This window comes from Vulpes vulpes, chromosome 1, assembly GCF_048418805.1.
Source record: "Vulpes vulpes isolate BD-2025 chromosome 1, VulVul3, whole genome shotgun sequence".
Lineage (NCBI taxonomy): Eukaryota > Metazoa > Chordata > Mammalia > Carnivora > Canidae > Vulpes > Vulpes vulpes.
In genome coordinates this window covers 86048004-86074872 of record NC_132780.1, presented here as the reverse complement: position 1 = coordinate 86074872, position 26869 = coordinate 86048004, and the positions used below count along the sequence as shown (strand labels likewise).

Here is a 26869-nt window from a genome sequence, read left to right as displayed (position 1 = left end):
ATTTTAATATGATGCTAAAATCTAATAAATGCTCAACAGAAAGTTATGGTATTTAAATTTATGCATTTTACAGTTGTTGGAATGAATCTACGGGGATATTGACAGTCTGTGCATGGGGGAATAGATAAAACTATTCTTTAGAGAATTTTCTACAATCTTGAGCAGATAGGAATTTATTTATTGATTCCAATTATGAATGTTACCAAAATAGAAGCTCCCCAATAAGGGAATGTGTAAATTCTATTAATATTAAAAGGTCTGTAAGATTACTTTTCAATATCTAAAGGTGTTGATTCTATATAGCACTAAACAGCATGACTACTGCGTGGAATGTTTATATTGGGGTAAATGTGTAAGAAATTTGGTCAGCTCCGCTTTTTAGTTTGTTAGTTTTGCTTTGCAAGGAGCTGGTTTTCTTCTTTGACAGGCATAATGTGAGATATTCACTTTGAAATAAAAGTTTTCATTATAAATGAGTTTATTCCCTTGGCCCTCCTTCATATAGTAAATGAAAAACATCCACATTCCTGGGGTTCTGAGTGAATATAGGGCATTAATATTCTGTCCCCTGAGTAATTTAATAATATAGAAATTGCTACTAGAATAGTTGTGTGGTTTTATAGGGTCATTTTATTTTTTTTTCATTACATGATTTTATTTTTTTATTTTTATAAATTATTTTTTATTGGTGTTCAGTTTACCAACATATAACACCCAGTGCTCATCCTGTCAAGTGCCCACCTCAGTGTCCATCACCCAGTCATCCCCACCCCCCCACCCACCTCTCCTTCCATCACCCCTAGTTCATTTCCCAGAGTTAGGAGTCTTTCATGTTCTGTCTCCCTTTCTGATATTTCCCACTCATTTTTTCTCCTTTCCCCTTTATTCCCTTTCACTATTTTTTATATTCCCCAAATGAATGAGACCATATAATGTTTGTCCTTCTCCGATTGACTTATTTCACTCAGCATAATACCCTCCAGTTCCATCCACATCGAAGCAAATGGTGCGTATTTGTCGTTTCTAATGGCTGAGTAATAATCCATTGTATACATAAACCACATCTTCTTTATCCATTCATCTTTCGATGGACATCGAGGCTCCTTCCACAGTTTGGCTATTGTGGCCATTGCTGCTAGAAACATCAGGGTGCAGGCGTCCCAGCATTTCATTGCATCTGTATCTTTAGGGTAAATCCCCAGCAGTGCAATTGCTGGGTCGTAGGGCAGGTCTATTTTTAACTCTTTGAGGAAATTCCACACAGTTTTCCAGAGTGGCTGCCCCAGTTCACATTCCCACCAACAGTGCAGGAGGGTTCCCCTTTCTCCACATCCTTTCCAACATTTGTGGTTTCCTGGCTTTGTTAATTTTCCCCATTCTCACTGGTGGGAGGTGGTTTCGATTTGTATTTTATAGAGTCATTTTAGATCACATGGTCTATACGTGTTTCTTAAGGGTTAGTACTTGTAGTATTTTGAATAAACTACCTCATGAAGTAAAGTGATTATGGATAGCAAAGGTATAAAATAATAATTCCTAATACTATGTTTGTAAAATACTTTAAAATATATAGAGTGCTTTTACATGCATTATTTACATCATTTAATGGTTTCCTCCATCCCCACCCACACCCCCACCCTAAAAAGATCATTGTGAGAAAAGTAGTGTTACTACCATTTTACAGGTGAGGAACCTGCCACTCAGAGTCATGAGATGTTTTGCTCGATTTTATATAGCTGAAGATGGAAGTGGGGCTAAGACCTCTGATGGCTAGCTGAGCACCCTCTCTCCTATACCACATTTGCTTTCAGGACTCATATCAGTTAGCTGAGGAGCAAAACATCTTCATGCTCCTGTATCCTACTGGAAAGCAAAACAAAGCCCACCACTAGTACCAACAGAACTTTACTAATGTGGTGGGGAATAGGGCAGGCTTACCTTCCCAAGACAAGTATGAGGGAGATGTTCAGTGGATGTTTATGGAATTAAAATTGTTAATCAGCTCCCCAAAGAACACCTGGTCACTGACTTTATAAACACTCAGTCTTGAAGATACTGGTCCTCAGACTGACTTAGCATTTCTACCATCTGGGGTGTGTGGAATTAGGGTCACCATTTTGAGATTCTTTTTTTAAAAGATTTTATTTATTAATTCATGAGAGACAAAGAGAGGCAGAGACACAGGCAGAGGGAGAAGCAGGCTCCATGCAGGGAGCCTGATGTGGGACTCCATCCCAGGACCCCAGGATCAGAACCTGGGCCAAAGGCAGATGCTCAACCACTGACCCACCCAGGTGCCCCACCATTTTGAGATTCTTAAACATGAAAACCAAACAGAAGGATTCTCTTCCCTTTTAGAACTCCCTTTCCATTTCCAAGTTGTTTTCACTGTTCCTGATTTCACCTGCACCAAAATGTGGATGGTAGAAAGTGCAGTGACACCAGCCCTAGGGACCTGCATCGCTGAGGGATGCCTCTGGCAGGAAGAAACTCCAGAGAACTCCTGTGGTTTACTGTCGAACCATTTCGTATTTCAGTGTCAGGATCAATTCAATGCTGTCTCTTAAGTGTTCATGACCTTATAAGATAAAAAAGAGTCTGGAATGGTTATTTTATATGGTTATATATATTATATATAGTAGTAGTAGATGATGTGAAATTTTTTCTTTCCATTCTTTCCATGTAAAACAATTCTGTATCATGTGATTTCTCTTCCTCCTCCTTTTTCTTTAAAAAAGAGCATGTTTTGCATTTTCACTCAAGAAGAGATTTCACAATAAAAGAATTGAAACAAAAATTATTTAAAACCCCCAATATTAGTGTTCTCTTATGACTGTAGGTGAGATGGGCAATAAACTGTTAGTAGTATGTTAGCAAATGCATTATTTATAGTATTAGTTGCTGAATATCCATTGGTTTGAGTGAATTAAAAATTACAGAAGAGACAGTAGTATATACAGAGAGCTTACTCCACCAGGCACTCTTCAAAGATCTTTATGTGAATTATCCCATTTTATTTTCTTTACCATCCCATGCAGGAGGTATTTATACTTGGGGAAGATAAAGTAGAGAGAAGAAATGTGATATAAACAGAGCTTTGAAAAGCACCCATCTATTAGGCACTGCCCTCTCTTACTGCTGGGAACTCTGCAAGCAGGGAGCCAGTCAGGATAGACCCAGTGGTTGCAGAGCTGGCTCCGCGCTTATAGCCACTCTGTTACAGTTCCCTGAGCATATGCCGAATTCTAAGCAGACTCTACAACTCTGAAGTATCCTGATTGCCTTTAACACTCGGAGAGATTAATAGGACCATAATCAATTTCTGATGTTTCTTAGAAACCTAGTTCACGTCCCACTATTTTATTTTATTTTATTTTATTATTATTTTTTTTTAGTACGATAGCAAGAAACTTCTGTGGTCCAGTCCTGGATGGCAGAGGAAGGTGTGGCATATGGCAGTGGAGTCATGTTTGAAAGTTGCATTTTGTCTGCCTAGTGTTCTTAATTTTGGCAATCTGAACAACAGACTTGTGGCACACTTGAAACCATCTACCTCCATTTCAAAACTGGCTCTTCAAGTTCTCAGAACCTCTTATCAGACTGAAATTAAGCCAAGGTTAAAAGTGCTGTGTCTTTGTGCTGTCCTGCCCCCGCTGCTCAAGAAGTCTTACTTAGCACACTGCATTACTAAACAGTTTCTGGCCTTTCTTGTGGAGGCTGCTTGTGTCTGAGATCATCTTTTTTTTAGCATCTTTTTTTTTTTCTCTCTCTTTACTCTGATTATGACCACAATTTTCAAATGAAAGGAAGGCTGTTCTCAGACATGTTAAGAAATACATACTTCTTTTTTGTTTATGTTTTATATTAATGTTTGCATGCAGTATGAACATTATTATATATAATGAATATTATAAATGTACAATCTATTAAAATTCAAGTATGTAAATGAACCATGATCATCAAGTAGGTGACATAGAGCATCAGGAGAATCATTTGGTACATGCTGCTTATGTTTGTGTTTTTAAAATACAAACGAAAAACTTTCATGTTAAATGCCTGAGCATTTATTTTTTTAAAAATTGTGGTTTATCCATGATTCGTGTAATTCTCTTAGGTCCTCTTTAAAGAAGGAAGTCCAGAGAAATCTAAAGAGGGGCATGTCAATTAGCTTTGTCAGTATAAAAAATCATACTGTTATTTGTCACAGGAGGATTCAATGAGGTCATTCATATAAAGCTTCTACCACAGTATGTGGCAGAAAGTAAGTACTGGGTATTTCTTCTGCTTGGCTCACCTGAATTCAGTCACACAGGTTGCAGTGGTGGGTGACCTGGGAGCTGCCTTTGTCTCCCTGGGGTCCTCATCCTCCAGGATGCTAGCCTAAGCTTCCATGTAGTGGTTTCAGTATTCCCAGCAGTAAGAGAGGGCAAGCCCCAGTGTGCTGTGTTTTTCAAGCCTCTGTTTGCATCATGATTTCTATTGTTTTCTTGGTCAAAGCAAGTCTTACAGCCAAGCCCAGATTCAAAGGATGGAGAAGTTGACACAACTTCTTGCTTAGAGGTACAGCTAGAATTTGTGGACCTTTTTGCGCAGTTGAGTATAGTCTGCCTCTGGCAAAGTGTATTCACATTTCTCCTATGCTTCCCCCCATCCTAGGATTCCCAGAAGTCTCATTATGGCATCAGCTTCTAAGTCCAGAGGCTTATCCATGATCTACATCACTTCTGGACACTTTTGGGACTTCTCAGATACACCTCTTTGAATGTGGATACTCTTGATCCTGAGACAATAAAGTAAAAAAAAAAAAAAAAAAAAGTTACCTCCCCATACACACCCAACAAATAATGACAAAATATAAGGGAAAGTGTAACCAAAAGACATAATCCATTAAAACAAAAACTAAAACACATTAACAGGGTACAAATAACCATCACAGTTCCATGGCAGCTCTATCTAGGTCCATGTTGCTAGGTACACCACTCCTGGGCCAGGGGGTGATTGGTTAGGGCCCAGTTATGCATCTCAGGACTAGTTCACTGGTACCTATTTCTCCAATGCTCTTGGCTCCATCTTCTGAACCGTTCCTCTTTTCCTGTATGAAGTGGCTTATTTCTGCTTCTAAATAGCTTCTTTAGCCCACTTCCTGCTCCTAGAAAAGCAGGCACACAGAGGCCTCTCTTCCTCTGAATAATTTCTGTCTTGATTTTGTCCTCCTCAGGAAAACTTTCTTTAAAACCTTGTGGATTCTTAAGAATCCCATAGAGTCCCTGCCCCTAAAACTCACATCCACATTTCTTTTTTCCAAGACAGATTTCTTTCTCTCTCTCTACTTTGGGCGGAGTGTCCTGCTGCTGTGAGAGAGCCCCTTCAGGCATCTCGGAGCCCCTTTTACCCAGCTGAGAAGGTCGATGAGGCATCACATTAAATTTCACAAAGGTCTTTACTCTGAGGCCACTTTTTCCTATAAAAATCTTTCCTTTCATTATGCTGAGTGAAATAAGTCAATCGGAGAAGGACAAACATTATATGGTCTCATTCATTTGGGGAATATAAAAAATAATGAAAGGGAATAAAGGGGAAAGGAGAAAAAATGAGTGGGAAATATCAGAAAGGGAGACAGAACATGAGAGACTTCTAACTCGGAAATGAACTAGGGGTGGTAGAAAGGGAGGTGGGTGGGGGGTGGGAGTGACTGGGTGACAGGCACTGAGGGGGGCACTTGATGGGATGAGCACTGGGTGTTATTCTATATGTTGGCAAATTGAACACCAATAAAAAATAAATTTATAAAAAAAATATTTCAACTGAAGAGACTGAAGGCAAACGGTTTTATTTTCCAATCTTGTGAATACTGGCTCTATAAAATGCTTATAAATTAGATCATGTTTTAGCACATCTGTCTTCTGCAGAACCTTATATGCAGCTAAAAGCACTCAACAAACACTTTCAAGCCTTCTGCCTGGAGACCTTTGCAGCTGGAGCCAGCATTCACTGTGTGCATTTTCAATTTTCTGTGCTGCTACAAATATTGCCTTGCTGCTACATAATACGTGTTGCCTTCCCCCCAACTGCTGCATGGTTTTCTCATCACCTTCCCTTCCTCCACTAACATTTTGAATGCCATGTTCCCAATTTTTGCTAATAGCTACCTCCCTGCTTTTCACCTGCTGTCTGGTCCCAAAGCCATTGATGAATGTTTTAGGTTTTTGTTATGGCAGCGTGCTACTTCTAGTCACTAATTTCAGTACCAGTTAGTTTTTGCTGTGTTGTACTGCGGCTCCCTGTGGTGAGCCCTCTTGCACAGTGCCTTATGAGACTTGCTTGCATCATCATATTTGCTGATGTCCCATTGACCAAAGCAAGTCCAATGACCACAGTCAAATTCAAGAAGTTCAAGAATAGTCATATATACCTCTTGATTGGAAAAACTGAAAAGAATGTGTAGTGAATTTTTGTTTCAACTTTCCCCAAAAGAGTATGTACAAATTTGGAGAGAAAGAGTGAGGGCACTTGGGAGGTCAGGTCAAGAAAACAGGATGTGGATTGATGGTCATCACATCATGGAAATTAACAATTTGATGCTTTCATAGTTCAGAGACTATGTGGTACTAAAATCGTAAAATTAATAGCAATTATTTATTGAGGTTCCTTTATTGTAGTTCCAGTATATGCCAGGCTTTTGAAAATGCTTTACATATTTTAGAATCTTTTTGCTATAAATGGAAACATCTTCCATAAGAGTTTTCCCCCTTATTAATAGCCATCTCTTCACCATTATTTGTAGGTTACTTAAATACAATGAGCTTCTCTTTCTTCGTCTTTAAAATTAAGGCATATAGGTACAAGACAATCACTAAAGTCTTTTTCTGCTTCTCTGATTTTACTTAACATAATTATTGGGTTGATTGAGAAGGGAACACAATAAATAGCTTCCCCTTTACCCATCTGATTTCCATACCAATTGAAATAGGAAAAAGCAGTCAGAGGCCAAAGTGTTTGGTTACCAATAAAGACAAGGTTGGAGGAAGTGGCTTCATTGAAAAGGGACTGTGCTTTATGTCTCTGAACCTAGAATTAGATGGACTTGCCCTCTCCAGCAGCAGACATCTCCACTTGCACCCAGGAGCAGAGCAGAGGAGAACACGGGTTCTTGGTGGCAAACCAACTTTCAAAAAGAAGAGGGAAAAGGAGGCTAGGCTGCCACAAGCAATTTCTCTTTCCAGATTTACCAGTCAGATAAGCAACTCTATGTCCTTTGGCAGGAGGAAGTGGAGAGAGATGTCTATAGGGAGGGAAATGTCAGAGTGGTGACAAATATTTGTTCTTAACAACACTTACATAATATACCCTGAACTCTCCTCACAGCTTCAACGTCGGATTAAGTGGACAGAACATAAACATAAGATCTGTACAGATGTGGGCTACATCCCAGCCTTCTCACTTACTAATGAGATGGCTTGAATAAGGAACTTAACTTTTCCGGGATCCAGTTATTAGTTTTTTTTTTTTAATTTTTTATTTATTTATGATAGTCACACAGAGAGAGAGAGAGAGAGGCAGAGACCCAGGCAGAGGGAGAAGCAGGCTCCATGCACCAGGAGCCCGACGTGGGATTCAATCCCCGGTCTCCAGGATCGCGCCCTGGGCCAAAGGCAGGCGCTAAACCGGTGCGCCACCCAGGGATCCCCAGTTATTAGTTAATTGAAAATTTTGTTACCCTCCTCAAATAGTTAGTGTGAGATTGTTGATGGATTGTCTGTCAGTTGTCTGGCACAGGGACTGGCTGGTATTGGACACTCAGTTTGTCACTGACATTTGTTTTTCCTTCCTTGCTTTACTTTGTAGGTTTGATTCCAGAGGGTTGCTGACCTACATGTAGCTTTCCAGTATTAAATGTTTGGCTTTTATGTAATTTCTTTTTTTAATTTTAATTTAATTTAATTTTATCTTTTTAAGATTTATTTATTCATGATAGACATAGAGAGAGAGAGAGAGAGGCAGAGACACAGGCAGAGGGAGAAACAGGCTCCCCCCCGGGAGCCCAATGCGGGACTTGATCCTGGGACCCCAGGACCACACCCTGGGCCAAAGGCAGGCGCTAAACTGCTGAGCCACCCAGGGATCCCCATGTAATTTCTTACCTAATTTCTGTTACCAATGTAAAGGGAATGAGAGGAATATCCGTAGCAGTAGCAGTATATAACCTTAGTTATAAGGTAAGATTTGACATTTTAACCCTGAGGCAAGAGAAACATTTGAAAACAAATGCAAGTGTACCACATGGTTCAGTGATGTTAATAATGACAAACTGAGTCACCAATAAATTGTATCCAAAGTCCCCTCTTTGAAGAAGAAAAGTACATCAGTGCATTTTAGAAGAGGATTTCCAACAAAAATGAATGAACACCTCTCATCCTCTCATATTTGAAGGGAGAAGACTCACTTAAGTGAAGGTCATTTACAGGGAAAAACCTGCATTGATGATGTTGGGTAACAGATTTTTCTGCAATCATGTACAAATTATCAGCTAGAAATAATAATTTGTTTCCTTGAAGAACTGAAGAGGAGTAAGCAGCCAACAGGATTAGAATCAGTGACTCACAAGACTATGTCTCAGCGAAAGAGGAAGAGGAAAAAAATATCTAAAAATTCTGTGGGATGGTCCTCAGCTGCTATTATGAGTTGGGAAAGAAAAGGCCATTAATGATACTTGAAAACTCTACTGATTTCCCTTTTTTAAACAAAATACCCCATGGAATACTTATAAAATATGAAAGTTTAATCAAAGACATATTGGATTAAACATTTATTCCCCACAATGTTTTCTTTCTACATTGGATTCCTTCTATATTTTGCTTCACATTCCAGGGCCAAAGCCAAATCAGATGTGGAATACAATAACTGGTTCTTGTTTGTAAATCCTCATACAGATAAGAGTGGAAAAACTTGTATAGACAATTCAAACCTTGACCCTGGAACTCTATTACCTTTACTCTTTCCCTTACCAACCTCATTCATTAGCCTTTCTTCTGTTATCACTTCCATGCTCCTGGCTGTAAAATTTCTATTCCCAAGATCAGTGCTAGGTTATTTCAACAATTGAGTCAGTCTTAACTACAGTAAATCTTTGTTATAAGAGAATTATCTATGACTGTTAATTCTGTGGACTTTTGGCAAATTGCGATGAGTTACTCTTGTCTGATAGAGTAACAGAGGTTCTAATAATGAAAGCTTTGCAATGTTGGGGAAATTCTGATGTGAGGAAGTTTATGAGAAAGAAGGTAATGGTTCTGATGTTGCAAAAGTTTCCATGAGTTCATTCAGATCTAGGTTTTAGATGCTAATAATTGTTGCACATATAAAACCTTGATTGGGGAACAGTATGGTCTGAATGCTTGGGTCCTTCAAAATTCACATGTTGAAATCCTAACCCCCAACAGGTCTTTGGAAGGCAGTTAAGTCATGAGGGTGGGGTGCTCATGAATGGGAGTAGTACCCTTGTGAAAGATGCCCCAGAGAACTTGCTTGTTCTTACTGCATTGTGAGCACATAGAGAGGAGACAGCCATTTATGAACCAGGAAGCTGGCCACTATCAGATGCAGAACCTAACCATGCTGGCACCCTGATCTCAGATTTCCAGCCTCCAGAGTTATGAGAAATAAATTTCTGTTGTTTATAAGCCACCCTGTTTGTGGTATGTTATAGCCCCTCAAATGCACTAAGACAGGGAATAGTTTGCTAGAAGATTAAAGATTTCTTTCTCTTTTTTTTTTTTTTTTTTCCAAATTTTGGTTTAAAGTCTAGTTAGTTAGTAGCTACAGTGCAATAATGGTTTCAGGAGTAGAATTCAGCAATTCATTGCTAACATGCAATACCCAGTGCTCATCAGAACATGTGCCTTCCTTAATATCCATCACCCACCTAGCCTATCCCCCACACACCTCCCTCCATCAGCCCTCAGTTTGTTCTCTATCTTTAAGAGTCTCTTATGCTTTGTTTTCCTCCCCCCGCCCCGTCATGTTCATCTGTTTTATTTCTTAAATTCCACATATGAGTGAAATCATATGGTATTTGTCTTTCTCTGATTGACTTATTTTGCTTAGCACGTAATACACTCTAGGTCCATCCACATTGTTGCAAATGGCAAGATTTAATTCTTCTTGATGGCTGAGTAATATTCCAATTTATAATGGTATATAATATATATTACATAAATATAATAATGGAGTATGTCACAGGAAGAGTAAAGATTTCAAAGCCTTTATCAGGGAATCACTGGAAAAAGAATCTAATGTAGCTTTATGGTTTACAGATGGGCTCAAGTCAGTTTTTCTGGATTCAGGCCTCAGCTCCACATTTATTAAGTGTGTGACATTAGGTAAGTTGCTTAATTCATTAGGCTTCAAATTTCCTGTCCTGTAAAACAGGGATGACAATAGGGCCTCATAGAGACTGCACAGTTCTTAGCACTGTGTTGGATGCTCTACAAGTACTGATATAGCTGATCAATGTAAGCTCTGGAGCAGAATGTATGGACTGATGAGTAGAGGAGTAACTACTTTGATTTACAGTGCATATCTGCAGGATGCATCTGAAAGCATATTGCTGCAAGTAAAGTTCCTACTTCCTACTGCCCACTGGCTGTTTACTGGCCATGCATACGGGATTGCCTTCTCTTCAAACATTGGCTGAAAAATCTGATTGAGGGGACTGAAAAGTGAAAGTTTCAGGAAGCATCAAATAAATAGAATGACTAAAAAGTGGAGGCTATCTGCTCTTTTAGATTAGATTCCCCCAAAAATGCTTTGGAAAAACTTCTGGTTTTGCTTTAGCGAAGAGGGGAAAAGAAATATTTCTAGCCTCAGACTTGTATAATTATAATTCATCTCTACTAACACTCCTCAGACTCTCAGATTGTGCCTTGAGTGAACCGCAAGAAATTAAACAATTAAATGTATTCTTGCCAGTGCACTTTGGATTCAATACAACTTTTTTTAAAATTAACTTTAGAACAGTAAGAAGATAAATCTTTTTAGGAACTCTTTCTATTTTAGCCTATAATTTTCAGAAGCTCAGAGAAGGATTTTTACCTCTTCGATGTGTCATTTTTTAAATCAAGAAACAGGGCAGAATGCCAGGTTTTACTCATTTGACTGAAATTATTATTTGTGGATCTGAATCAACCTGTTTGTGAAAGTAGACTTGTTGTGTTCCTATGCTGTGTCCTGGAAGGTAACTAACTGCTAACTTACCATGACATAGGACCTATGGGACTTCCTGGCCCCTATGAGACTCTCCTGGCAGGAGAGTCAAGAAGGGAGTACTCAGGGTGACCACACAGGGCTGTGCAGACTGTGCCCAGTACAAGGGTTGACTCGCCACGAAGATGAGAGCGACTGGAAGCCCATCCCATACCCAGTTCTCCAGATGGAGATGCTGTGCCCTGATGCAGGGTCGCATCACTCAGAGAAAGGGGCACCCTTCTAGCATTCACAAGAATGTCATATGGACCCTACACAACGGCTCATTAAGGTTCCATACGGACCAGTGGTGGGCCTAGACATAAAGACACATTCTGATTTGTAATCATCATTTTATGTTTACAAGACTTAAAGTATTGCTGTAGAATCAGGACATAGGAGATACAGATTATACAATCATAAAATGAGAATATGGACACTTCATTATTGAAGTAAGGGAGTCAAAAGTCCTCATTTGGAGCATCTATTATGGGGCTGGATCTTTTAGTTTCATTAATGGCTGATGATTTTATACAAAGCCTATATGTGTGTGTGTGTGTGTGTGTGTGTGTGTGTGTCTAAATGTGTTTTTTTAGTTCCCATTGAAGCAAGAATCCTAAACTTTCTGAACTCAAGTAAAGAAGAATAAAGTTTTTCTTTTCTTTTTTAAGATTTTATTTATGTATTTATTCATCAGAGACACAGAGAGAAAGAGAGAGGCAGAAACACAGGCAGAGGGAGAAGCAGGCTCCATGCAGGGAGCCCGACATGGGACTTGATCCCAGGTCTCCAGGATCACGCCCTGGGCTGAAGGCAGTGCTAAAGCACTGAGCCACCCAGGCTGCCCAGGAATAAAGTTTCTAAAACATTTCTTTGTCATAAATACAGAAAGGGAGGTCCTTCCTTGCTTTTGGATTTGTTCACCTCCTGTAATCTACAAGTTGATCTTTGTAATAAACCTCACATGGTTGACACATTTCCCTGCATTGAATTGTGTATCCCCACATCTGAAGCTTCTCACTACTTATAAAAATACTTTAACATATTGCTGTGAAACAAAGGAAGTTTTTGTTTTCTGGGAGTAGGTAAAATTTGCTTAATGTATGTATGAGCCACCCCTGGGTGGCTCAGCGGTTGAGCGGCTGCCTTTGGCTCAGGTTGTGATCCCGGGGTCCTGGGATTGAGTCCCACATCGGGCTCCCCCAACAGGGAGCCTACTTCTCCCTCTGCCTATGTCTCTGCCTCTCTCTCTGTGTCTCTCATGAATAAAGTAAATAAAATATTTTTTAAAATGTATGTATTCCTTAATGTATAATAATACATAGATTATATAAAGACCTCCTTTTAAATTCTCTCTTTAAAGACCTTATCTCCAAATAAGGTCTTGCATTCTTAGATGTTGAGGTTAGAGCTTCAATATATGAATTTGGGTGGGTGATACAATTTAGCCTATAACAACGTATGAACATTTTTGTTCTTGTTTCTCTTAGAGTAAGTAAGCATGAAGTTTCTCTTTTACGATCAGAGATATGACCATGTGTTCTGTTTACAGCTAGTTCCCTTAGAAGCACAGAAGAGCTTTCGTGGTTGTTCTTTGTAGCACCCGGCCTATGGGCTATTTATGTATTCAGACCCCCACTCATTGACCTTCTGAGTATGTGCAAACCTGACTTCTGAATCTTTCTTATCCTGTCTTTCTGAATCTTTTCCTATCAAGTTTGCTCATCAAGACTGCTCCCAACCTGAGGACTTTTATAAGTCGTCCAGAATTGCATTATGTTTATAAATAAGAAGCTGTCATGATAGTTATCTATAGCATGGGTCACAAGTTTGAGTGTACACTGGAATCACCTGAAGATCATCCTAGAAGTACTGAGTCAAAAACTCTAGGGACCCAAGCATCTGTAGTGTTTGCAGCTCTCCAGAAGATTCTATTGCCTCCTAAAGTCTGGGAACCTCTGAGCTACCATCAGTTCTCTGTTCCTATTTTTCTTTGTACATAAACTCTAATTGCCCAATGAAAGAAGGTTTATGCAATTTTCCCTTTTTTCCTTGTGGGACCTTGTTCTCAGGACAGATGATATGCATGCCTGAAAAAAAAAATTAAAAGCCACAAGATTTCTGGTAGTTGGTCATAAAATTTAGTTTGAATTTTTCATCTTATGTAACTCAAAGCAGGATTTACTTTAGCAACTTTATGAATATAATTTACTAAAATGTATTAGATTATTCTTTACCATACTGAGACAGGATGGTCAATAGAATTGTTTAATTTTTCCTTCTCATTTATCGTAGTTTCCTTCTTAGTATTTCACAGTGTAAAATCAAGCTACTGGAGGTATAGGTTAATTTGATGTTCTTTTGGTGCCTACTTCTGTATTTTGGTATAACTACAGCAAGAAATACATTTTAACCTTTTTAGGTGAGATTCTTAGAAATAAGCAGCTTCTTGGTTGACTTTTTTTTCCTCTATTTTTTATATTTATATTTTATTTTTAAAATTTTTCCCAAAATTTTAATTTAAATTCCAGTCAGTTAACATAAAGTGTAATTAGTTTCAGATGTAGAATTTAGTGAGTCATCACTTACATACAACACCCAGTGCTCATCACAAGTGCCCTCCTTAATACCCATCACCCTCTTAACCCACCCTGCCACCCACCAACAACTCTCTGTTTGTTCTCTATAGTTAAGTGTCTGTTTCCTGGGGGTGCCTGGTGGCTCATTGTGTTGAGTGTCTGACTCTTGATTTCGGATCAAGTCACGATCTCAGGGTCCTGGGATTGAGCCCTGCATTGAGCCCTGTGTCAAGCTTCCTGCTCAGTGGGGACTCTGCTTCTCCCTCGCCCTGTGCTCCTCTCCCCTGCATGCCCTCTCTCTGTCTCACACACATAAATAAATAAAATCCTAAAAAATGATTCTTTATATATTTTGGATACTAACCCTTTATCAGATATGTCATTTGCAAATACCTTCTCCCATTCCATAGGTTGCCTTTTAGTTTTGTTGATTGCTTCCTTCTCGGAGCAGAAGCTTTTTATTTTGGTCAAGTCCCTGTAGTTTATTTTTGCTTTTGTTTCCCTTGCCTTGGGAGACATATGTAGTAAGAAGTTGCTGTGGCCCATGTCAGAGAGTTTACTGCCTGGGTTCTCTTCTAGATTTTGATGGTTTCCTGTTTGACTGGCTTTCTATTGTAGTTTTCTGAATGCTTGCTCCCTGGCAACCAGGAGACCTCTGGGTCAGTGGACCCACTAATCTGGGTTGGGCTGGGTCAGGCAAGGTTGGTAAGAAGGCAAGGTAAAGGCCACCTTCTTATTTATACCTCCATAGAGAATCTTCACTTCCCTACACTGTTCCTTTCACTCCCCTTACCTGATTATGGACTTGAGCCTTCAAATGAGCTTAGGCCTGCACTTGATTTAGGATCCATGCCTTTATGGTTTTCAGGTCTTGAGAAGGAATAACTATTTCTGAACATCTTCCAAGGCCATCTTCTGTGTGATTGAAGTGTGTTTTTCTCCTGATATTATAAATGAGATGATTCCCCCATGGCTTTTTCATGGCTTTAGGAGTGCAACCCAGAGCATGGGACCTGTCTAGGACTAGTGAGAGACCAACAAATGGGTTCCTAATGTTGTGATGTGTGGTGCTTTACCTTAACCACCCGTTACCTTCCATTGTAGTGCCTCCTAAGTCTTGGTCAAGAAGCAAGGATAACACCTGTTCTTACCTTGTTCTCAAAATGTATACATTCTCTGTACTATTTACCTGATGTGTAGTAGAATATATTGGATACTAACCTAAGCAGATAGATACAGCTCAACTCCATACCAGCTAACTAATGTACTTTGTCCACGTCACGTAAGGCATTAAGACATATGCATTGCAATCAGTTGCATGTCTTAAGAAGGATGTTAAGGGTTTAGTCCTTTAAGCGAATAACATTTATAGCTTTGTGAGATTTTATTTAATTATAAAATCTACATGGGCATCATAAAAATTTTGGAAAATACATAAAAGCACAAGGAAGTAATTAAAACCATTTATAATTCCACAATTCAAAGAAAACAACTATTAACATTTTGATGTATATTATTCAAGTCTATGTTTCAGCATGTATGTGTAGTACCGCTACATGTTCTCTTTTTCTTACCTAGCTTTTCTACCTAAGATGGTATTTATATTTTCCTACTATTCAGTAGCCTTCTAAACTGTGATGATTTAGCAGCCAGTACCTCATTTTTGCACATTTAAAACATTTCTGAATTTCTGTAAAAACAGCATGACTATGGAACTATTTACAGCAATGGGCTTCACACATATTTGCATATATATTTTAGAATAAATGTACATGGGGCAAAACAAATACACATTTTAAAAATACATGTTGCTAACCTCCCCTCCAGGAAGATTCTATCAATTTGCTCTCCTACCAGCATTTTTTCAGAGTTCCCAGAATCCTCACCAATTTTAAACATTATTGTTATTTTTTAAATCCTGGCAATTTGGTAGGAGGAAAAATTGCAGTGGTTAAATTTGCATTTCCTTGTTTAATAGTGAAATCCTTCATGACTCTCTTTTATATATTTATTGAAGAAGTTTAGTGTAGTGGCTAAGTAGGGCTGCTCTGGGGCCCAAGTGTTCACTTCCTGACAACCATGGGTAAGTTCTTTAATCTCCCTCTGCTCACGTACCAGCTCTGATAATGACAATACTTACTTCATGGAGTCTGTATGAAGATTAAAGAGGATATCACATGACAAGTGCCTAGAAAGCACTTGGTATTACAGTAAGTACCTGATATGTATCAGCTACTCCTCTAGCATTTAGCTTTCTTCACATATGAATTGCCTTTTCATTGTCTTTGGGCAAGTGGTTTTGTTTTGTTTTGGCAGGAGGTTTTGGTATATTAATTAAGTTAACCCATTGCCTGCCTATGTTGCAGTTTCCCCCAATTTGTGGTTTGCCTTTAGATTTTGTTCAAAGTGACAACATTTTTGGGCATCAGGAAATTCAGGCTGGGGGATGGCATAGTTGTCGTCCAGCCTGGGTCTTTTTTTCTGCCGCTCTGTCTTGCCTCTAGGAGAGTCACTTCCTTATCATTGAGAGGTTCTGGTATTGATTCTTGTCACCAGAGCAGAAATGGCATTTTAAGCAGGATGTTAAAAATCATCATCTTGAATAAAACCTCTGCTTAATTTATGTAAATAATGATCATAGCAGATGAGAAGCCATGGTTAATATTTCACCACTTGCCGTTTATCACTAAATCCAACTTGTCAGCATTTCATGGTGAAATAAAATTAATTACTTCAACTTGAGAGAAGCTTTAAATTTGAGATTAAGATCCCTCATAGATTGAGTATCCGTTAAGTGCTACTATATTTTCCTTCTTTCCTACAAATTATATAGTAGAAAGAGAATCTTTCTAGCCACAAAATCTTGTGCGTAAGGGGAAAATGTTCATTATTTTGGCATATATACATGCTACTAAAAACGAAAGTTTTTCACTTCCCTGGAAAAAATGTGGACATAGAAAATGTTATTTTACTTTGGATGTAGAGACAAATTAGAACCACCCTGATCGGGGGATCTCTGGGTGGCTCAGCGGTTTAGTGCCTGCCTTCAGCTCAGGGTGTGATCCTGGAGTCCTGGGATCGAATCCCACGTCAGGCATCCTTGCATGGAACCTGTTTCTCCCTCTGTCTGTGTCTCTGCCTCTCTCTGTGTCTCTCATGAATAAATAAATAAAATCTTAAAAAAAAATAAAAGAACCATCCTGATGAAAACATAGATGAAAAATATCTATATTGCAGATAACACCTGAATGTGTAAACAGATGCACAATTCCACTATAAAAGTAGTATCTGTGTTCATCGGTGTGTACATCTGATCCAGATCCAGTTTATACTCCTCCAGTTTATACTCCTCCCTGATTTGCTGAGTCTCAACTACCCTCTAGTTCTTGGCTGTCTGATCAGAGAATAATCAAGAGCCCAGCTCCTTCCTCTGTCACCTCATCCCCTAACACTGCTATCTTTCTCAGCCTTCTGTGAGGACCAGACTTTGGCAAGGCCTCCGTAACATCCACTGTGGTGGTGGCCGCCACAGCTCCAGTGCATAGGGGTGACCTCTGCACCCACAGAGGCTTAGGTGCCCTTATGTCTGGTTTCAGAGAAGCACCAGGTCACGATGGGCATAGGACTTGGTTTCCCCAGTGGCTGCCCTGAGGATGTGGAATACACAACCTGAAAGTGTACTGAGGTTTTAATGTCCATTGGATGAAGTTTGACAAGACAGGAGACAGGAAGGAACCAATAAATAAATAACTCCCTTTTTCTCTTCCTTGTGGACTATTCCAGGTCTTTCTGGTGACTTCTTGTGAGACTAAGCAACTGTTGTCTTGTGACGCTGAAGCTTAGTACTTGTCTCAATTCTTTCCCACCTCACTTCCCTTTTCTGCCTCACCTTGGTGGCCCTGGGATTATATCGCTAGTAATAATATGTTGGCCCATAAAATTTGCTTCAGACTCTTTCTTGGGAACTGAGGTTAGGCAGCATCTGAGAGCCTTCATATGCATTTAAATGAATATTGTATATTTAAGTAAGGTGTTTAGCATTCAGATGTGAATAAAATACCAACATGTGCATAACAACAACAAAAGTACAACTATTGTTACGGTGTGATGGTTAAATGGAGTGTGTTCTGTTACTGCTACTAGGGTTATGTGTAATTGAAATTTTCTAGGGGTGCTTGGGTGGCTCAGTTGGTTAAGTGTTTGCCTTCGGGTCAGGTCATAATCTCAGGGTTCTGGAATTGAGCCTTGCGTCAGGCTCCCTGCTCAGCCGGGAGTCCGCTTCTCCCTCTCCCTCTGCTGCTCCCTGTGCTTGTGCTTTCTCTCTCTCTGTCAAATAAATAAATAATATCTTTTTAAAAAAATTTCTGTTAAAAAATTTTCTTAAGTAGTTTTGTCAATGCTTTTTGCCACTAGGGACCTTGGGAAAAACAGAACGTCTTTCATTTCTGACTCTTCATCTGGTTCTGCTGTGTGATTGCTGCCTAGATGAGTATGTTTCTGCTCACTTCTCCTACTTATTAAAACCACATTAAACACTTGACTACTTTATATCTCTTTCACTTTTAATATCTTCCATCAGAATATATTTTCAGATTTCCCCCTCACCCAAAAACAGGCACTGAATACAAACTGAAGTCTGTATCAGTGATAATGAACAGAAGAGCAAGGAAATTTCAACGTCCAAGTATTATACTTCCTCATTAGATTTTTGTCTTTATTTCATTGTTTAACTTCAAGCATGTTTTACTTGTATAACCTCTTTGAGAGAAAGAATTTTTAAACCATGATTGATATATATGGTAACTGTTTTAAGAACTGTGACACCGCATGGGACCGGGTGTGCTCACCAGTTGCGGCAATAGACAAAACAAAACAAAAACACAGCAGTTAGAGCTGGCCCACACAGTCTTGTCCTCGTTTAAAAATTTTTATCCTTCCAAATATTGCCTTCTCCTTTTTCCTTTTATCGTGCCTCTTTTGATTTGCGATTATTGCAAAACATAAAGCAAGAAAGAGTGACTGGTTCCTGGTGCAATCTGAAATTTTACATTGCTTGATGGAGTTCCGGGCGCCTGTAACAATGAGCTGCAGATGCCTTACGGGTTGTGAAGTACAATTGTGTTCACGCCCCTGGGTCACGTTAGTCCTTTTCTCGTAAGCAAAATGTCCTAGAATTGCTGCCTGCACCCAAGAACAAAGACTCGGGGGCAGCCCTGGTGGCCCAGCGGTTTAGCGCTGCCTTCAGCCCGGGGTGTGATCCTGGAGGCCCAGGATTGAGTCCCACGTGGGGCTCCCTGCATGGAGCCTGCTTCTCCCTCTGCCTGTGTCTCTGCCTCTCTCTCTCTCTCTCTCTCTCTCTCTGAATAAATAAATAAATCTTAAAAGAAAAAAGAAAAACAAAGAAAACTGTCTCTATTAGCAGATGACATGACTGTTCACATTTAAAAAAAAAGAAATTGGGATCCCTGGGTGGTGCAGTGGTTCGGCGCCTGCCTTTGGCCCAGGGCGTGATCCTGGAGACCCGGGATCGAATCCCACATAGGGCTCCCGGTGCATGGAGCCTGCTTCTCCCTCTCCCTGTGTCTCTGCCTCTCTCTCTCTCTCTCTGTGTCTCTCATGAATAAATAAATAAAATATTTAAAAAAAAAAAAAAAAGAACAGGCTCGGGAGCGCGTGCACAGCTTTCTCTATTTTAGGCCGCAGCGCCCGCCACCCCGCCGTTGGCTCCCGGAGGCCTCTAACCGGGTCTCTCCTTGCAGGCACGATGAAGGACCGGCTGGCCGAGATGCTGGAGCTGACCAAGAGCTATGACCAGCAGTTCCCAGCCGGGGACGCGGAGCTCGACCCGCCCCGCGAGGACGTCGTGTTCGAGACGGACCACATCCTGGAGTCCTTGTACCGAGACATCCAGGACCTCCAGGAGGAAAACCAGCAGCTGCTGACCGACGTGAAGCGGCTGGGAAAGCAGAACTCCCGCTTCCTCACGTCCATGCGGCGCCTCAGCAGCATCAAGCGCGACACCAGCTCCATTGCCAAGGACATCAAGGCCCGCGGCGAGAGCATCCACCGCAAGCTGCACGCCCTGAAGGCGCGCGGCGAGGAGGCCGAGGCGGTGCACGGCGCGCACTCGGCGGTGGCGCGCATCTCGCGGGCGCAGTACCACGCGCTCACGCGCACCTTCCAGCAGGCCATGCAGGGCTACAGCCAGGCCGAGATGAAGCAGCGCCACAACTGCAAGATCCGCATCCAGCGCCAGCTGGAGATCATGGGCAAGGACGTCTCGGACGACCAGATCGAGGACATGTTCGAGCAGGGCAAGTGGGACGTGTTCTCCGAGAATTTGCTGGCCGACGTGAAGGGGGCGCGGGCGGCCCTCAGCGAGATCGAGAGCCGCCACCGCGAGCTGCTGCGGCTGGAGAGCCGCATCCGGGAGGTGCACAAGCTCTTCCTGCAGATGGCGGTGCTGGTGGAGGAGCAGGCCGACACCTTGAACGTCATCGAGCTCAACGTGCAGAAGACCCTCGACTACACCGGCCAGGCCAAGGTGCAGGTGCGCAAGGCCGTGCAGTACACGAGGAAGAACCCCTGCCGGACCCTCTGCTGCTTCTGCTGCCCCTGCCTCAACTAGCCGGTGGGCCCCCGCCACCGCACCTGCTGCACCCCGCCGCACCCCGCTGCACCGCACCCCTGACAGGAGTGGCCGGGAAGCGCACTGGGGAGGATCTGGGGGAACCTCTGCACAGGGGCGGGTTGCCCCAGAAGTCTAGGACCTTCTGTCCTGAGAGCAAGAGGCATTTTGAGGTGCGAGAATTCCAGCCCAGCTTGTGTTGGGGAAGCTGGCGGATGCCCTCCGGTGTCTCTTCAGTACGGGCAGACACCTGCCCAAGTGGTGCCAGGTCATGGGGCACGCGGCACCCTGAGGCTGTAAGCTTGCTCTAGGCTGGATGCCCAAGGCATGCTTCCTAACAAAACTCTAGGAGGAAGCCAGTTCTGTATTGGCTGACAGTATGAGCGCATTATCAAAACTTAGATTCATTTACTTTATCCTGAAAGTCCCTTGGTTCTGTTCAAGTTCACATGACCTTGATCTTGGAGAAAACCGTACCTCTTCCATGTCTGATTCTTCATCTGGCTTGTCCTGTGTGATTCCTGCCTAGATGTATACCTTTAATCTGCTCACCTCCCCTACTTAAATCACATTTAACAAACTCATTATTTCCTTATCTCTTTCACTTTTAGTATCTCCCATCACAGTATATTTTGGGTTTTTTCCAAATATTTTTAAGCACTGAGTTTTGAGCAACCATTCAAATTGAAGTATATTGTCAGCCATGTTTTGTATATTTTTCATAAATGTAATACAAATGCACATAATTATATAAATGTAAAGGACTAATATTAACACATGTACATAATGACCAATTGGTTTGACTGGACTTTTGTAAATATGGTCTATAAATATTAACAGCAACACTTTTTTTACTGATCATTGGTGTTGGTTTGCTTGTCTTGAGTTTATCTCACTCCCATCTCCATAGTCACGGTTCTATTTTGAACCATTCTGTGTTGGTTATGGTGATAGAGACAGATGTTAAAGGCTAAAATGCATAAAGAACTGGAGATAATAAAATAGCATTCTTGGAAATACTACTTTTGTTTTACTGTGGGACCATTCCTTTCATGTACTGAAATGGAGTAATTTAAAATAAAATAATCATGTTTTTCAACTCAGCCTAATAAACATTACATTATAATATCCCTCTTGTGTATTTATATCTTGACCATTTAAACCTTAATTTGCTTTTTCAGTTATTAATCTTAAAAATTCTTGTACTAGCTGCATGAGACTGCAATATCTGGATGGAACTCTGAATAGAAGGGGAAAAAATGAAAAAGAATTCACTTGTGGGTGTCCTGCTTTCTCTCCTGAGTTAGTTACAGTAGTTCACAAATCATCATGTTTTAGAGATTTGGTTTTGTTTGCAAACTTTGTGACGCCCTTACCCACAATTACCGTATTTCCTGTCTTTCTTCTGAGTCAACTGTTAACCATTTTCAGTCATTATTTACTAAATGAGCAAGTTTACTCAGCAAAGTTCTTGAGTCCTTCAAACAGTGAGATTTTAAAAGGAGTGGAAAGAAGAGCATGTGGACTCTTTGAAACTCACTGATGAACCTGTTTGTGGCCATGAAAATCTAGCCTTGCACCTAATTTTAATTTCATGGTTAAATATGAGAATTATGGAAGCCAAGTTCCACCTGGCTCCTCTCAGATTTCTCCCAATTTCTTTCTCAGCTAACCCGATGGATATGTTTCACTTTTAACCAAATTCCTTTACCCTAAAAAGAAAAAGTCTTCACACAGCTCCATTGTTAGGTCTTTCATTGTACAGAAGTGATATTGTGAATATAGACCACGAGCTAGTTTCCCTGAGAGAGAAGAGTTCACGAATTTGACGTCTTTAAACCCAGAAAGCATTTTCTTTGCCTAGAACCAGTCATAAAAGTAAACGAGTTTGCACACTCTGTATTTTTTAATTTTCCACATTTCACATTGGACAATTAAGTAAAGACAACTTTAATTTAGTAAGAGACTAGTGAACTGCTGCCTGTGACAAGGTAAGAATTTTTCTTCCTGCTTTTTAGTAACTCTCTTGAGTGTTGCATAGTAGGTAAGAGCACCAATTCATGACCTCTGTTCAGTTTAAATCCTGACTCTGCCACATACTAGCTGCATGATTTGGGCACAGTACTTAACCTGTTTGTGCCTCAATTTCCTTATCTGTAAAATCGACATAATAAGGCCTACTTCATCTAGTTGCTGTAAGAAGTAAAGGCCACCTGTGTTGTTTATTATTATTACATAGCTTTTTGATAGACTGAGCTGTTACTTAGTAAGTTCATAGTTATTAACTTCTGAGGAAAAACAAATGCTTATTTTTCTGCTGATAATCTTTAATAAAATGGAATAAAGAAACCAAGACCTATCTTCTTTGAATTTTAGGGCTTATTTTTCTACAACTACAACAACAACAACAACAAAAACATTTTCACTGTGGCATTTCTATTCCTTTTTATTTTTTTTTTTTCTATTCCTTTTTATATCCAAACATGTTCTGAAAAAGTATTAGATTTTCCGCTCAAACAGTTAAGCAGGAAGCAGCTGTTCTGTTCAATTTGGCAAGTGTTTTCCTCTGATCTTCCCAAGCTGTGAGTCAGAAAGTCCCAGAAAGTGTTCAGTTTGGAGACCAGGTCACAGCAGACTAAAGGGAAGGGATCAGTTGGCTTTTCCCACATCCTGCCCTGTTTCCCTGAGGCCCTTCCTGGCTCTGATTGCCATGCCAGACAGTGTGTGAAATGCTGGCTTTTCTCTTTGGAAAGCGTACTCCAGTGCCACCAAGAGGTGCTATAGAGTTGGCTTTACAAGCCCACGATGCTCTCTTGGCAAACTCTGAAAGTTGACCTTGGGCAAGAAGAAAATTTTGTGGCAAAGCTACTAATTTCATCCACTAATATCAGTTAATGTACAGAATGGAAGAACCAGTCATGAAGAACAATAGATCCTTCAGGGGCTAGAGGTGGAAATCCATTTTCTAATGCTATTTTGACATATGCAGTGACTCTTTCTAACTAGCTAAATGCCAAACCTTACAGTCACGGCCACAGATTATATGCAGTGACAAGTCCAGAAATATCAGAAACAAGAGAGATGCTCACCTACGATGCATCAGTATCCAGGATAGAATGAGTTCAAATTTTTAAAAAGCTGATCAATAATTCACAAGTGCTTGAACTGTGACATCATAGGAGTAAGTTTATGGCCTTTCAAGATAACATCTTCCAAAGAAAACAGTGTTCTTCTTGCACCTGTGTTTCAGATTTATTTAAAAACAGTCCCAGTGCTTTACAATTGAATGTCACATGCACATATTTTTCAGGCTCTACGATATAAATTCCTATCTCGATAAGAAACTACTGAAGATTGTGTATGGCTTAAAAATAATAAAATATGGTAACTGTAGTCTTGGATTTTATGTATAAATCACACCATTCTATTTTCCACCAACAGACATATTTCCACTCCTGTCTGAAATACACAAGGTATAGAGCATGCAGTTCACTCATTTGTAATCAGGATGATAGTCTGAAACATCCAATTGCAATAGAAATAACAGTTGACTTGCTTTTGATAGCCAGAATTGAAAATCCTTGCAATTAATAAATTGGGACTATTAGAAACAAAATTAATAGGATCTAGAATGCAACCTCACCATCATTAAATATTGAGCATCTTTATTACCAACATGTGTTATAGGAGAAGGATGAGATGGCCTTGTACACTGGAAGCTTTTGTTTTGAAGATTGTGTATATATATATATATATACAGGTAAGAAAGAAAGCTTTCTGACCTGATGATCTGAGTGAGACTCCATAGGATGCTTTTAAACCAGTGATACCCTAAAAACTAAGAAGTTAGAAACAACTCCCCAACACTATCATTTTCTAATTCTTTTTTTCTTTTTTTAAGTAGGCTCCACGCTGGGCGTGGATACAGGGCTCGAACTCACAACCATGTGATCAATACCTGAGCTGAGATCAAGAGTCGGACACTTAACCGACTGAGCAACCCACACAGGTGCTCCTCTAATTCTTGGTATTTATTTTGAAAGTATTTTTATACCCCCATTTTAATTATAAGCATCATTAAGCCACTTCTTGACCTCTTCCATTTTTCCTGATCTATACCTATCTCTACATATTCAGGGTCTTATAGCCCCTCTTTAGACATATCCTTCCCTCTGTATCCAGGTATCCCAAATATTCTGTAGTAGATACAAATAACAGAGCATGAACATTAGATATCTGTCTCCTTATCTCTCTGTTTTCAGATGGGCCCAGCTATTTGCATGTACTTCGATTTGCTTCCCAAACAGAGAAGCTCTCAGAGCCATTTCACAGGAACACACATGCAACGCATTTGTTTTGAAATTTCTATGTCAGGATCTTTACACTTCATAAGTGTGGTCTCCAGTTATGCCCCCCCTCCCCTTTCCTGTTACCTCCTGCAGATCTTGTATTCACACCTGGGGATTTGTTCTAAGCCACCATAAATCTGTTATGAGGCAGGGAAAGAAGAAGGAATGAGTCAATATCCACACCTATCAAAGCTCACTGGCTGCGGCGTAGTGCCACTTTTCTGAGTGTTCTTGCAGATGGATGGTGCCTCACAGCTGTTCTATACTCATCCCCTCTCTGCTTCTTGGTTTTGTTTACTGTGTGTGTGGATTTTACACCTTCCCACCCAATGGTCTTGTTTCTGTTTGTTTGCTTGCTCTGATTCTGCAACCTGACTGCTGTCCATCTGCAAGTTTTTCTGGCTGTTTTTTTTCACCCTGATCTTCCACTTCTGTACACTGCTGGCACTACCCTCAATCTGACCACACTTCACTCAAAAGTCATCCCATCTCACAACAGGTAGACATAATGAAACCCACTGGTATAACACCTGTCAGTTTAGAGGGTGCTTTGATCTCATTCTCCCCCCCATGGTAATCCTGTGAAGTAGTATTACTGTTTCATTTTTTCTAAGAGGTGGGAACTGAGAATGCAGTCCTCTAATAGTTGACAAAGTTATGTATTCGTGAGTCTGTTTCTTACTGTCATATTGCTAAGCTTCTCTCTGCACATTCACACTGTCATCAATCTAGAAGCATAAATTGCATGAAGGGAATATGCATTTTCCTTGACTGATCTCTGTAACATTAGCAAAACCAGCTCTTCCCTTGGCTTCTGGCTCTGCATTTTTTTTTTCTCCTACCTTTAGCTCCCTCTTCTTCATCTCCTTTACAGGTGTCTCTCCCTTTTCCCAGCCTTCATTGTGAAGTCTTCATCCAAGGCCAACTTCCCTGAGCTATTTCTTTCACTCTGAAGTTTTCAGACGCCACCTTTCTAAACGCTAGTGGTTTCCAGATCTGTACCTACAGCCCTGATTTTTCAACTGAGGCTGAAGTCTGTACATCCAACAACCAGCAAACATTTGTAGTTAGATGTCCCACCAGAGCTTCTAATGCTAGGGTCCCTGCCATCTTCCCTGTACCCAGTGCCTCCTGCTCATCCTATCCTGCAGGTGACACCATCCATCACTTTCTACCCCACGGACCAAACCAGCACCCATGTTGCAGCCCCTGTCTCTTTCCCACTTTGCCTCCCCTGGAATTCACACACTTCTCTTACACACATGGCCACTTGCCCAGGCCAGACAATCGTCCCTTCCTGCCTCAGTTACTTTAGGAGCTTCTAACTAGTCTCTGGTTTCTAGTTTTGCCTTCTTAATTCAATTTCTATATTACAGTCATAGCGCATTTTCTTTTTTTCTTTTTTCTTTCTTTCTCTCTCTCTCTCTCTCTCTCTCTCTCTCTCTTTCTTTCTTTCTGTCATTACTATGCTATGCTGGGATTATTTTTTAATTGTGGTAAAGTATATATAGCATAATATTTACCTTTTAATCATTTTAAAGTATCCAATTCAGTAGTATGAAGTTGTTGTTGTGCCCCCAATCTCCAGAACTCTCCTCATCGGGCAAAATTGAAACTTTGTACCCGTTATACAACATGTCCCCATTGCCCCTCCTCTCAGCCCCTGGCAACAACCCTTCTATCTTCTGTCTCCATGAGTTGGCTACTCTATGTGCCTCATGTAAGTGGAGTCATATAGTATCTGTCCTTTTGTGACTGGATAATTTCCCTTAGTGTAATGTCCTCAAGGTTCATCCATGTTGTAACCTGTGTCAGAACTTTTTTCCTTTTTATGGCTGAATAATACTCCCTTGGATATGTGGCTGCATTTTGTTTCTTCATTCACCAGTTCGTGTCCTTAGTCGGCTTAGCTTCTGACGGTTGCCCCTTGCTGTTGGCCTAAGGATTCCGGACCCACCAGCTTCTTCAGCCTCACTCCTCCCACTGTTGGCCCCATCCACACTCTTCTCCAGCTCTCGCCATCCCTGTGGGCTGTTCCTCTACCTGGACAACTTCCCAGGATTTGTCTCCTG

General features: G+C 40.6%; 1 protein-coding gene across 7 annotated transcripts in view; it reads left to right on the top strand.

The window, feature by feature from the left end:
• Nucleotides 1-21576, top strand: part of STX11 (syntaxin 11) — a 44821-nt gene extending 23245 nt beyond the window's left edge. For all 7 annotated transcript variants that reach the window (XM_072719142.1, XM_072719155.1, XM_072719150.1 and 4 more), the window contains one exon: nt 19580-21576. In XM_072719142.1, the coding sequence (XP_072575243.1) occupies nt 19580-20448 (869 nt within the window). In that variant the 3' untranslated portion in view covers nt 20449-21576. The remainder of the gene's footprint in view (nt 1-19579) is intronic.
• Nucleotides 21577-26869: the final 5293 nt, after the last annotated feature.